This window comes from Bactrocera oleae, chromosome 3 (assembly GCF_042242935.1).
Source record: "Bactrocera oleae isolate idBacOlea1 chromosome 3, idBacOlea1, whole genome shotgun sequence".
In the NCBI taxonomy this organism is placed as follows: Eukaryota; Metazoa; Arthropoda; class Insecta; order Diptera; family Tephritidae; genus Bactrocera; species Bactrocera oleae.
This window is the reverse complement of record NC_091537.1, coordinates 13,620,891-13,635,557: the sequence shown is the minus strand read 5'-3', so window position 1 is coordinate 13,635,557 and position 14,667 is coordinate 13,620,891. Positions and strand designations below refer to the sequence as shown.

General features: G+C 39.8%; 1 protein-coding gene across 1 annotated transcript in view; it reads left to right on the top strand.

Moving 5' to 3' along the window:
* The window catches only part of ft (cadherin-related tumor suppressor fat), a 261,828-nt gene that overhangs the window by 220,563 nt on the left and 26,598 nt on the right, over nt 1–14,667 (top strand). The window contains exon 7 of the mRNA XM_036368505.2: nt 4,085–5,183. Coding sequence (XP_036224398.2) covers nt 4,085–5,183 — 1,099 coding nt within the window. The remainder of the gene's footprint in view (nt 1–4,084; nt 5,184–14,667) is intronic.

The following is a 14,667-nucleotide window of genomic DNA, read 5'->3' as shown; positions in this document are numbered from 1 at the left end:
TCTATAAGTAGGTCATTGACTATCAAGATCCAAAGCAGTGTGGAAAGTAATCCATCACCTGGGTGCCGCTGTTAACCTTTCGGGATGTCTTTGCACTACGCCACGACCGTTCTGTCCCAGGGAATATTATATAATATATAATATAAGGTGCTTGAGGTTCAAATTCACCTCAAACTTTGCGAGCGCTGTTACCACCGCCTCCGGCCGCACATTATTGAAAGCCTCCTCGATGTCGATAAATGTACCTACAGCAAATTCCTTGTACCTAAGGGCTTCTTCCAGCCATGACACTAAATCGTGCAAAGCAGTGTCGCCCAACCTGCGTTTCATGTAGACTTTAATAGTTTACCCCTCGATATTCTGCTCATAGTGTACAGATCCATGAGTCTCTCCAACATGAGTCTTTTCAACAGAAACGAGGCTGATGGGTCTGAAATCCTTGGCAAAAACATGAGAGCTTTTTTTGGCCTTCGGTATAAACGCATCCTTAAGAGGGTATTCTGGTTTAGAAGCCCGAATTTTAGTCTCTTTTTCGGACGTGATAAAAAAAAACAAGAAATATTTTTACCATACATTTTTTTATATGTTTTTTATTAATATTTAACGAGTACAAATCAATTATAATATTAAGAAAAAACAAAATTTCAAAAAAATCCCAGGACGGCAAAGTGGGGACTGATAAGAAAAATGGCGTGACCTTGTGTGCAGGATATCAGCACTCCCAGTAACCCGAAATGGAAATTAATGAGTGATCCTTAAAGAAGAAGAATGTAGTTATAGCACTACAAGAGGATTTTGGAGAAAAAAAAAATTTTCACAAAATGGCGGCTGTTTGAAAAATATGTTTCGTTATTAATATAATGATGTCATCAGGGTCCTTCGACTGAAACTGAAACCAAATTATTTCCTGATATTTCAACAATTGAGAAAAATTTGTTGTTGAAGTCAATAGTCATAGCAGCCAAAAATCAAGTTTGGTACCACTTAGTGACTGAGTTTTAACTTCAAATATTACTTAAGCGTCTATACCCAAGTACTTACGAGGCGCCTGAAAAATTGTTTTCCAAATTGCAATAACACAATTCAAAGCTTTCGCTATTAAAATATGATTTTTTTTATTACCTTGCTTATATATAATACAACTGCAGCGTCTTCGCGAATTCTTAGACTCACACAAAATTAATGCTTTTACATATCTGCGCATATACATCTGCATTATTCTACTCGCCAGCGCTCTATAGCGGTAAGTAGGCGTTGCGTTGGTTAGCTGCGCATTGCACCACAGGTTGTCGCCGCATTGGAAACCCTCACTCACATGTGCAAGTGCAAGTGGCGACTGCCAGTGCGCATGTTGCAAGCAAATATATGCGCACATAGCGCATGTAGCAAGTGTATTTTGTTTTTGCTGCGCATTACTCAATTCAGTTGTTGTCATTGTTTGTCATATTTGTTGTTGGTGGCATGTGGCCTGCCATCTATTTGACCATTACTCGTGTATAGCGTTCGCGGAAAATATGCAACAACTTCATTAATAATATGAAAATCTCTCATTAGAAATCTGCGAGCAACTTCATTTATATTGCTACCTTTCAAATGCAACCACAAGCGTGGCAATGGTTTGTAGCCAAATTTTTTTTTTATGTTTGTTTTTTGTAAAAAAGTGGAAAATGTGAGAAAAGCACACACGTGCGCTAATGTGCAGTCCTTAAGCGTGTGTGTGTGCATCAGTTGATGTTTGCCTTTAACTGCTTTGACCGCTGCTGACACTGACATTGTGCGCTTTCCACCACCAGCAGTTTGCAGCCAGCAACCAGGCGATATGTGATTTTACTATATGTGCGGTTATTTGGAGTCGCCATTTTTTACGCCAAACGCTGCTTAAATTTGATTTTCATGCGTTATGCGTTGTTTTTGTTGTTTGTGTGATGTGCAAATGCGCACACTGCTGTTGTATGTTGCACAGCCGTACGCTTTTGGGTTCAGCTATCGCCACTTAATATCTACGGCAGTTATTCTTATGCTTATTTTACACTTTCCAGCATTGATGCCACACCGCGCGGCGCTTTGTCGCCCCTACAACATGCGCTTGCTATTGCACGTATGTATTTTTTGTTGGCTTTTCGTGCTTATTTTGATTGGCGTACGTTGCAACTTTGCAGCGGCCACACGGTGCAGCGACGTCTGCCTCGCCTTGCCACAGCTTTTGTTGCTGCCACTGCTGCTGCGGCGGTTAAAGCAAATTTTAATGAAGCTAATAAATTTTCGTTAATGTCCACAGCGAATAGATTTGCAAATTTAAAGGAATTGCTGCAGCTTAAGGCGCTGTAAGTGCCATCGCAACCAATGCCAGCAACGGCAATTGCTGTCTGCAACAGCAACAAAAGCAAAAAACCGCAAAATGGCCGCAGCGGCTGCATGCAACAAAGTGCGCGCGAAATGCGCTACAACAAATTTATTGCGATTGCTTCGCGGTTGTTGTTGGCTGCTCTTTGTTTTTTATTTTTTTTTTGTTGTTGTTGTTGTTTCGTTATATTAGTGGCAACCGCCATTGATGCTGTTGATGTTAATAAATCGTTCGCAATTAGAAATTGCATTAAAGCCTAAATGAGTGCGATGTTGCGTTGGTTTTTTCGTCAACGGCAACGCCAGCTTTGTCGTACGTTGCGAACGGCACGCTACCTCCTTACAGCTCTCTCCTTTCCTGCTTTGATATGCATGCTTTAGTTTTTGTCGGCGCCTACGTAACTTTTCCTGTGCTATTAACGCCTGCGTCTGCCTGGGAGAAAGCTTCCAGATTTTGCTTTTGTTTTTCGCGCCGGCTGTCCTATGTGTACCGTTGCTGTTGCCTTTGCTTTGGCTACCGCTACCTTTTTACAGTTGCGCACAGATTTAATTTTATTGCAAACAATTTTATTAAAAATGTTCTCACATTTTCCCCAACAGCAGTCGCTTATCGTAAAGCGTTTATCGGCTCCAATGCAGCATCTGCTTTTTTGCTTGTGAACCCGTTCGTGACTCGGCTGTTATGATTTTTATTTTGCAGCATTTGGCTAGAAATCGCAAAAGGTTTATACGTTGCGTTCTTTTTATTATTGTTGTAATTAAAGTCCTTCATACTTTCCGTTTAGTTTGAGGCAGCAAATTGAACTAAAATAGTTGCAGCGCAGTGACTAGCAGAAAGTTCAGATGAGTTATACTTTTAAAGCAGTAGAAAATCTTATCAAACTGGAGAATAAAGATAAATATATTTTTTCTATATGAATGCGTCTTCGTTAAATTTCAAAATTGATGATCGCCAAACTATTTCAAGGAATACATTATTTATTATACACATCTTCTTCTTTACTCCTTAAGTGGGTGTTCAAGTCAAGATATATGAATTTTAGGTAATTTTTATAGTGTCATAAAATAAGACAATCGATATTTTTACCATCGTTTTTTTTATCAGTTATTTATTAATGTGGCAAGAGCACAGAAAAAAATAAAAAAACAAAATTTAAAAATATTAAAAACTACTGTACTGTGTGGGTGTACTTCTCCGAAGTGCGGCTTCTGTTAGGGAGCTATGCATCCACTTCAATAGTGAGCTCAAAGCTAGGTAAGGAGTGCATGACTTCACTAGCAGTAACATCAAGCTACTTCCATATCAAACTTGTCTGGATGTCTGGCCACAGCGGAATTGCCGCAAATTGCAAAGCCGATGTGCTTGAAAGAAAAAGCACCCATGCTCTAGTTCTAAAGAACAGTAGCTGCCTGCGCGTTTTTACGAAAGTTCAAGACTTTTGGTACGAGTCTATCGTGTCATAAAACACATTGTGTTGAATCGACCCAAGAAAGCTCTTGTCGCTTTCTAATACTATTACATCTGTATTTGATAAAATTATTTTCACTTTTCTGACAGAAACTGTATTTTTCGTAAATAATTTCATATAAAATGTGTTCAACAGAAAGCATATTTTTCTTTAATATACATACATACGTTTCGAGTTAAAATGAAAATATTGAACTTTCATTTAAAACTTCCGCAAAATTTTTTCTTACCTAAAATACTAATAAAATCGCTTTCCTATACTTATTTACACAGGTCACAATCGTTTTGAAGGATGTCAACGATGAGGCGCCGAGCTTCACTTCACCTAACGAAACAAGTGTGCTCGAAAATATCGCACCCAACACTGTGGTTATGGTCGTTAAAGCCATCGATCGCGACGAGGGTCGCAACGGTTATATCGAATATTTGCTCGATGGCCAAAAATCGGCAGTCACAAACCACGATTATGACGACGAAAATAATATACCCTTTACGTTAGGCGCTGTAGACGGCCTACTACGCGTAGCGGGACGCTTGGATCGTGAACTACGCGCCAGTTACTTGCTCAACGTGACCGCACGAGATCGCGGCGAACCACCACAAGCCACGCATATGCAGATTACCGTACGCATACTGGACGAAAACGACAATAGTCCCGTCTTCGATCCCAAACAGTATTCCGCTTCGGTACCGGAAAATGCCAGCATCGGTGCAATGGTGTTGCAAGTTGCCGCAACCGATATAGATGAAGGCGCCAACGGACGTGTACGCTTCTCAATCGCTGCCGGCGATGATAACCGCGACTTTAGCATAAGCGAAGACTCAGGTGCTGTGCGCGTCGCAAAGAATTTGAATTATGAGCGTAAGTCGCGTTATGTGCTGACGGTGCGCGCTGAAGACTGTGCCGCCGATGTCGTGGCTGCAGCCGCACAGCTGCAGATAGGCGGCAAAGTAGGCGCTGCGAGTGGCGGGAATGTGGTTGTTGGCGGCAGTGGTGTTGTTGGCGGTGGTGGTGTAGCGGTCTCCGGTGCGGCTAAGCATGGTGTGGAGCAGCGTGAGACACGCTACGACACTGCCGAACTGACTATCATCATCATGGACATCAATGACAATCCGCCCACATTCCTGCACTCCCCCTACCTGGCGTATGTGATGGAGAATGTTATACCGCCTAATGGCGGCTATGTGCTGACAGTGGAGGCCTACGATGCTGATACGCCGCCTTTTAACTCGCAAGTGCGCTACTTTCTGAAAGAAGGCGATACAGATCTATTTCGCATAAATGCATCGACAGGCGAAATATCATTGCTGCGGGCATTGGATCGTGAGGCAAAGGCTGAGTACACGCTGACGCTGGTCGCCATGGATACAGGTGAGTGGTGCCGATGCATAATAATATGAAAAATATGTATATGAATGTTTTACAACAAACAAAAAAAAAATATAAAAGAAAACATGGTAAGCATCATGATTGTTTACGGCAAGTAAAAGCTGTCTTTTTGCGGCAAGCTGAGTGAGTGCGCAAAAGATAATCTTAATGTTTTGGAATTTGAGCTGCAGCAGCCATGTGGAGTCAGTGTGAGTTAGAAAGCAGAAGAGGCGCGCAGTGCAGCGCCAAGCGGGCGGGCAGCTACACAAAGTGCTTCTGGGCATTCCCAGTTGGTTGTGTGCGCGCAGTTTGCGCAGACGCGATCATCACATGCGCATACACGTTATGGCCAAATGATCATATCAACTTGGCGTTCAGCTTTTCGGTCAGATTCACTGCAGTTGTTGTTGTGTTTGTTGCTGTGTACTATTACGGTTGCCGGTAGGCTGACTGGTCAAGCGCAGCCATGCCATATGCAAAGTACGCTGTCTGTTTTTTTTCTCTGCAGAATTTTTGCATGTTGCAAGCGCATGTGTGTATTTGTAATTGAATGCAGCATACATATATGTGCATAAATATATCATAAGCTGGGAAGAAGGTGTTTCCCTCGTCGGTAGTAAACACAGCTACAACAGCACCTTAAGTACATAGCTCCGCGTGTAGGTTTATTGTTGTTTTGTGCTCCAAGTTGCCTTGCAAACGCCCTAGATGGCGATTTAAAAAGAAAATAATGCGGAAACTTGACTTGTTGATTTGTGCTGTTCGTGTGCGTATGTGTCGTGTTGCTTTGGCATCTTACGCTTCAACTGCGCCTTTCTATCTGCGCACTTTACTCATTCGTTGCATCTCAGTTTCATTCATTATCTGAGCTGTTGTTGATGCTCTGTGGTTTCGTTATTGTGCCCCTAAAGAAAATACATTCTGATAATTACAGTAATTTGTTAATGTTACACTCATGACTCTTTCGCTGTGGCAACTACTTCTGTTTCTTTTTTCATACATGTTTTCATGTGTCTGCGTCTACAGGTTGTATACGCGCTCAGAACGCAGTCACAGCCATCATGACGATTATATTAGGTTTGTATCAAAAGTTAATGCATACACTTCCATCTACGAGTTTACTTCATCGACTGCCGTCTCATATACCGCACGATGTTGTTGTATATACACGCATATGATATGGTAATATATTCTTTGTATGACTTTCTCTGCTCGCATATTCCTTACTGAGCTCATTTCTAATCAATTCTTCAAACCGTACACGGAATCGTAAGTAATGTTGCATCACTAATTCTATTACGTCGCGATATCTAATATCTATTTGACTAATTGCTAACCATAGATTAGTTAGAAACAGTAAAGTAAGATTTCCCTTTAAGTTTTCTCATAATTTCATATTTCAAATAATTTGTTTCAATTGAGGTAGCGGCAGACCCCAGGAAATATCGTCAGGTTAGGTGAGATTAGGTTTTGAGATCGATCCTAACAGTGTTGTCGCTGGGACAACTTAGAACTTCGGTCTATTGTGTTGGCTAAAACTCTAATACGAATAGATCATAAGACACTCCTTGAAAAGCTTTGAGCGCACCGTTAGCGAGCTCCGCACTTGTATTGCCACTGTGCTGTCGGAGTTAATACTCACCTCGCTGAAAGAGGCTGCACTTCGTAGCAGTATGGCTACTGCCACCTTTATAACAGCCAGTTTTATCTTGTAGCCTAAAGCTAATATTGGCGGAGAGCTCCTTATAGAAAACTCTCCCTGCAACCTTTCCTCTTAGCTTCAAGCCAAGCTAGAAATGAAAAAGCTCACTGCGTCTCTTCTCCAGTGACTTCTACCCACCCACATATCCCTCGTCGGTATGTAAGCCGAAAAAAGCAGGAGTTGAGGGAGGAGAGAGTTCGGACCCCTTCCCTAAGCCTTAGAGCGCACTTCGCAGCAAAGCAGCTGCCGCCAATGTCAGGTTATATCAAAAAGATATTTTGATTCAATTTTATCTTTATAATATATAATAGTTCTATTGATTAGCGATAACGTCCACGTAGTAAAATAATTGGTGGAGAGACGAAGAACCAATACCTTACAGTGTCTCATATTTTCTTTATGTACTGTAAATATTAGTTCATGAAAACTCTGACATCGGCGAAGATTTTTGGAAAAATTAAAAATGGACGAGCGCAAGTTGAAGCAGTGGAGTTCGTGAAACATCTTAGAGCTTGGGCTAATATAGAGAATACTTCAAAAGAATGATAGACAGATCAAAAGCTAGATGTTAACATAGGCCAGCTGTACCTCTGAGAGATCACGTTTAAAATTTTGCTAAGGTGTTACTTACCTGTTCTAACGTGAACCGTATTCCAGTGAGGTCGTTCTGTATCGACCGGAACAAATGATATTCAGAAAATGGAAGTTCTGGGCTATCAGGCAGGTGACGCAAAACTTCCCAGTCGCTGATTCCAAATAGTTTTTAAGATCTTGCAACATGAGACCGACCGTTGTCATCGTGTCTAGTTGTAAATTCTGGACCTTTTTCGGCAATCGTTCGCTTCAGGTTGATGGGTAATTATCGGTAGCGTTCCTCATTAGTGCTTTCACTCGACTTTAGAAGCTCATAATACTGAATGCCCTTCCGATCCCACCAAACACACAGCAGGTTGTCGTAATGGATCCGTTATTCATCATCAATTAGAATCCGAAGTAAAAACGACTTCTTTTTGTAGCGTTCAAGCGGCATTTCTAACATGCAAAATTGTCTTTCAAAGTCTCTTGGCTTCAATTCATATAGCACCCAATTTAAATTCAAATCATATTAGTACGGTATGAAAGCTTTTCGAAAGCTCACTACTCATCTCAAAAAAACTTTTAATATTATAAATGTGAGAGCATGTTGAAAATACGTTTTCTTTATGAATTATTTACAAATTATTTTTACGCGTTTGCAAGTCAAGTTGCAGTTACAGTTTCTTTGCAACAATGCTTGGTATCATCTTCATGCCGCGTCTCTACTTGCAAGATCTCTACAGTTGTACACATGTATAACAGCGAGTAATATGTAATTGCTACTAATGAAATGTGCAATAATAAAATGCAGTACTTTTTCTTACTCAATCAACTCTTCTTTCCGCAATACTTGTACATCTTTGAGTTGTCGTTGTTGGAACAACATATTACGAGTAGCAGGAGATCACGCGTGAGTGCAGGCAGTTATCATGGCGCGTACACAGCTAAACATATACATGTTGTTGTGGCCTGCGGCATTTTGCTAGCGCTACAACAAGCTTCTGGCAACAACAACAACCAACGGCAATGGCAATCTGCATGTTGTTATTGCTGAAGCAACTGGCTGCCAGCGGCTGGCATTGGCAACTAACACGCATCTAATGCAAACTGACCACATGCACACACACACACACACGCAACAACAACACACATGCACATACCATACATACAAATGCAATGGTAAACATGTGTGTGTGTGTGTTGGTCTGCACGCCAGCATGGCACTTACATAGAAGAGCAGCAGCAGCACAGCAGCATAAGCATCAGCAGCGGTAATCGCTGTTCCGAACGGCTAATGATGACGATGATGTGCTTCAACAACAATAACAACAATGCTTTCACATAATAGTTGCTGAAAACTGCTGGTTCTAAGCGTAGCTGTTAAACGCAATGTTAGCAACAATTGGCAGCCCGCGCCATGGCGTTGACAACATTTTGAGCAATTTTGCGCTTTTTATGCTTCGACAGAATCCCCGCGTTCTAGCTTCATGCAACTACGTACAGCTGGAGTTTGTATTTGTATGTGTGTCTTGCTATTGGCTTAAGTATCTCTGCTGTTGCAAGCGCTGCCGGTTTTTTTTCTCGTTACTCGTTACACGCCGCGCTTTTGCTACTGTTGCTGATCGATGTCTTTGCTGCGCCGCAGTTGGCAACACAATGAGCGCTGGTTGCATGTATTGCCGCGGCTCAGATCAAGCATGCCTTATGTTTGGTTACATATGTAGCTTTTTACTTGCACAGAAGGCAGCTTGTCGCTATATCAATAAATAAGCGGGTTGTGGTAGACATACTCGCAAACAAATGTATGAATAAGCGAGTCTATAAACTATGGAATGTTCTTCTATTTGTTTAGTGGGAAAATTTTTCACTCTCGTGTATGCAACAACTTTTTGTTGTTGTTGTTCTGCTGCTTGTTGGTCCAGTTATTATTACCTTTAAAATATATATACTTGTACTATATATATGAGGCTTGAAAGGCACTTTGAGTCGAGTAAATAATTAGAATGCAAAAAAGTTTCAACGTTGACATTTTGAAAAAAACAATAAAATTTAGAATTATAATATTAAAATATTTAAATTTTACTTTTGAAAAAATTTTTTTTAAAATTTTAAATTATTTCATGAAACTTTATTTTCTTTTTATTTATTATATGAGGGTTGCCAAAAAAAATATTATTATGATCGAAAATCGCTTTATTGTTTTTCAAGCTATTCTCCATTAAAATCTATACACTTTTGCATGCCTTTGAATCAATTGTCGAAGCACTTTTGCCTTTCTGAATCAGGTATCTCCAAACTATGCGTTCTGAACACATCAACCGTCTATTCAAGTGTCGAAAAACATTGACCTTTTAGTTTATTTTTTACGTACGAGAATAAAAAGAAGTCATTTGGTGCCAAGTGAGGACTATAAGGTTGATGACTCATCAAATCAATGTTTTAGGTGCTCAAAAATCCAGTTGTTTTAGTCGATGTGTGCGAGCTCGTATTGTCGTGGTGAAGAGTTATCCATCTTTAGCGGTTGGTTTTCCTGACTTCTTAAAAGACAACTGGTAAACAAATGGTTGTGTACCACTCAGAATTTCCTGTTCTGCATTTTTTAGTGGTATGGTTGCCACATGTCCAGTATTTCCAAAAAACTGGCAATCATTTGCTTGGAAATACTTCGTGCGCGAACAACTTTTGTTGGATTCGGCTCATCTTCGATCACGATCTGTCACGATGTCATAGACGTGTTTCACGGCACCGCTATCGAATTTTGTTGACATTTTTCTCGTCCAATCGACACGAGCCTTTTTTTAGGTGATTGAAAAATTGTGTGACATCCAATGTGAACAACACGTGAACTTCATGCAATATTGAATGTATGCTGGTTTCACTAATGTCTACAGTTGTCTCAATCTCACAGCAGAACACATGACGATTTGCAATATCAGTTTGCGCACATCATCAATAGTTTCCGGAACAGTAACTGATTTTGAAGGAGCCCCATGATTTTCGTCATGGAGTGACCTACGACCTCGATTGAATTCACCATACCACCGATAAACACTGGTCCCTGATAGAGCTTCATAGTAAAAAATGAATTAAGTTCATCAATGCGCTGTTGCTGGGTTAGTTTACATCAAAAGTTGTAAAAAATAATCACACGTAAAGGTTCGCAATTTAAATATATTTTTTGGCCGATATGAATATTTTAAGTTACTGTAAACAACACAAATATCGCTTACTTTACAATAAAGTTGTGAGTTGCCAGAGTGCAACACTTGGGTTGCCATATCCCGAAATATAAAAGGCAAGCTAAGTACTTACTATTTTTTATGTTGTAAAAATTCAAAAATTTATTGAAAAAAACTTTATGTAATTGAATATCATATAGCTGTTATAAAAATCACACATTTCTCGACATTTCAATTGGAACTAAAATTCGTTAAATATAAGACCTGCAGCTTTGTAATAAATGAAAAGCGCACATACACTCCGTTATACAAGCGCGTGCATCCCTTTGAGCTACAGGCAACGGTAAACTTTTGACAATGTCAAAATTCTAATAGTCAACTGTCTCACAACTCCTCAAGGACGTGTAACGCGACATGCTTTCAACTGATTTCAGCACAACTAAAATGTATTATGGTCTAACAAAAGCCAACTGCCGCAGTGGCATCAATGCCAGCACCAGCTTTTTGTAGTCAGATAAATCACCATAATTTACACGATGCAATATTTGCAAAGCGCGCTGACACCCATACATATACCTACACGTGCGCCTACTACAGCATTCCATAGAGCCAGCTCAAACTTGTACAACAAACATAAAATTGCAACAATGGCTGCGATAACTGCCTGCAGCACACTTTTTCATATAATACATAGGCCGAGCTTGACCACATCAATCGTAAACTCATCAAGTGTTTGGCAATGATTTGATTGTGTTGCACAGCGGCTAATGCCGACTGTGTATGCTTTGAAAACTAATATTTGTTATAATGAATTTCAAAGTTTTATTTCTAAGCTTCTTTGTGGTTTTGCAAAGCGATACATTCCGACGAGAGCATACTAGGTTGGTGTATTCAAGAATTTTGAACTTTTAAGTTTCAGTATTTGATATATGGAAGCTAGGCTAGTTGGTTCACTATTATTAGAGAGAGATGCTAACTTATTTTCTTTGAAATATCTCACATATTGACCGGTATATACAATATAAAGTCAAGAGGAAGTACGAAAATGTTTTTACAAGGTATATGTGGGCTAAGAGAAGTATTGACACGATTTACCCAGTTTGGACACGAGGGCACATTATTTGCGGAAAAATAGTCTATCCGAATTTCAATAATATATTTCAAAGATTTCCGATATTTTTCGGTAAAAAATCAACCATAGATACTGGATTCAGCATATTCGGTATTTGGGGGCTTGAAAAGTTATGGTCCGATTTCGACAATTTTTAGGCATACCTTAAGGGTATTATTTTTTAGTTTTATTTCAATGAAGTCAATGCTTATCGATTTATATACCGTAAAATTCAATAAATAGTTAGAATTTAAAATTTTAATAGATTGGAAGTAGCCGTGGTTGCAGTTCGATTTCGGCCATTTTCACAACGTAAGATAAAGATGTCGAAATAGTATTAGGCATCGAATTTGGTTTAAATTTGTCGAGGTGTTCCTGAGATACAGACATTTATCCAAAGGTCAGTGCCACGCCCATTGATCAATTCAGAGACTATCGAATGTCGAAATAAAACTAAGCAACGGATTTGGTTCGGATTTGTCGAGGTGTTTTCCTTAGATACAGGATTTTACCTAAAATTAGTCGATGCCACGCCCATTGACTAATTTTTATACTGGCTCCTTGAAGCCCTTCCGTACAATTTTGCTTTGAAGCACTTATTTATTGGGTAATCGTACTTTTAGTAGTTTTCAACATAACTCTTATTTGGGGAATGGGCATGGTTATGAAACAAATGACTCGAAACACTATAGGCCACTGTAACAACATGTTGCGAGAATACAAAAAAAAAGAGTTTACACCAATTATCCATTTGAGATATAATGGGCACATAAATATTTTGTCGTAATCACTAGACCACCCTAATATTCACCATAGACAAATATTTGAAATTGCTAGAGCAACATACATTACAGCCGCTAACTGCCAACAACAGTCGTTCGCAAACATATTAGCAACTACAACAACATGTAGCTAAGCATGTATGTAGGATGTATAGAACACCCTAAGTGTAGTATGCAGCACGATATAACAAACGGCGACCAGCTCATCACGTCACTTTGGCGGAAAACGCAAAAAATCGCTGCAAACCATAAATTTTAATTTAAAGTTGCTCTACACAAACATGCCTACAACGAGCTTGTGGTCTCATATGATGCGACATGCAGCAACTTGCTGCGCATTTTTGCGAGAACGATGCGCCGTGAAAGGTAACAGCAGTTGACCAGTTGAAAGCGGTCCAAGTGGTTGCAACAACCATTGCAACCAATAGCTGTATGCATGCCACAATAGTAGCAACAACAATAGCAGCAACAACAACAATGGCGCGTTCATTTAGCTGCCGCATGCAATGCCGTTGCAACAGCAGCAGTGCAATATTGCTTGCAACCGCTTGTGGCACGTATAGTACAGTTGGCCGCTTGACACATTCGCCGCAAACTTTGCTCTATGCTGTTTGCTGCCTACTCCCGTTGTGGCCGCTGCTTGTTTTTTTTTATTGCTTTCGCTCCCGTTGTTTTATTTGTCTTCCTGTTTTGTGACTGGCCGCTGTCGTCGTCATCGAAGTCGGTCGACGACGTCGCATTCGCCACATCGTGCCGGTCAGATCAAATTCAATAGCGTTTGTTATTCAAAATATTTCCGTCATTCTAATGAGGCCGGTTCATGAAAAAATAATCCCTCAACCAGCAGACCAGAACCAACAACCAATAGCACACTGTGTGCTTCGGAAGATGCTTTTGTGCGCATATCACTAAATATTTAGCCGCTTGAGGGAGTGCGCATGCGCGCTCTTCAGCCGCAGCGCTTATTCAGCGGTGAACAAAAGCTGCGGCTCAATTGAAAATGAAGCAGAGCAATGTCGGTGCGAATATAATAATATGCTAGCGTACGAATTTTTTTGCGGCTTTTGTGGGTAAGTGAGAATAAATTGCGTTGAAATACTAGAGGAATTTCATGTCTTTCACACATTCACACGGCCATCACGGCTGGCAGCAGTGAATGAATACCTCTCTGACAGTGGCTGCAACCTTTGTGACAGTGCTGACAGCTCTGGTGGGTGTAATAAATGACGTCTCGACTGAGCTAAGCGGCAGAACGCGCGTCCTGACGAATTTTTGCGCGACAACGCCGTGAAACAAATAATAGAACTCAATTTTATTGTGAGCACAATAATAATGGCTTCATTCTGACATTCATTTCTTAATATTTAAGAGCTCTATATAATAATAAGGGAAATAATTTAAAATTTTATGTTATGTGTGGCAGATATTCTCTGAATCACTACACGCTCTACTCTTATAGGTAGTCCAAAAATAATGTAAAAAAATATAAATAAAAAAAACAAAAAATTATAAAAAAGATTTAATGAAAGGATCTTAAGTTCTTTTTAAATTGTTTTCTGACTAAATTTAGTCCGATATAATTATTGACTTGACTTATATCTAGTCAAAGATTAACCCAAATACAAATTTATTTGTTAAATTACCCTCAGTTTGAACAAAATCGGTCTAAACTAACACATTTCCTTATATAATAAAACACGAGCCGACAGTAAGTTAAGCAGAGCCTTAAAAACTACAGGGACAACGTTGCAGTTTCTTTGAGGTTAAGGAAGATCACAGCAAGTAAAGAAAGCCTTCTTGTTCTGACAAATCTATGCTCACAACAATGAATATCTTTATATATGCAGATAGCCAAGTGGCTATGAAAACACTAAAATATAGTAGGGCTTTGTCAAAGATAGTGAAGGAATGCTCTTAATATATCTAACATCCAATTTCATGATAAATCTGCAATGGGTTGAAGAACATAGTGATATCCCTGGTAATTGTGAAGCAGATTAATTAGCTAGAGCAGGCACCACCCTACAACTAGAATCGGAAAATAAGAACTCTGTGGGCCTCTGACAACTTCTAAGAATTCGTTAGAATTCGAAAGTCATATTATAGATATAGCTGAGTCTCGGTGGAGTCAATCGAC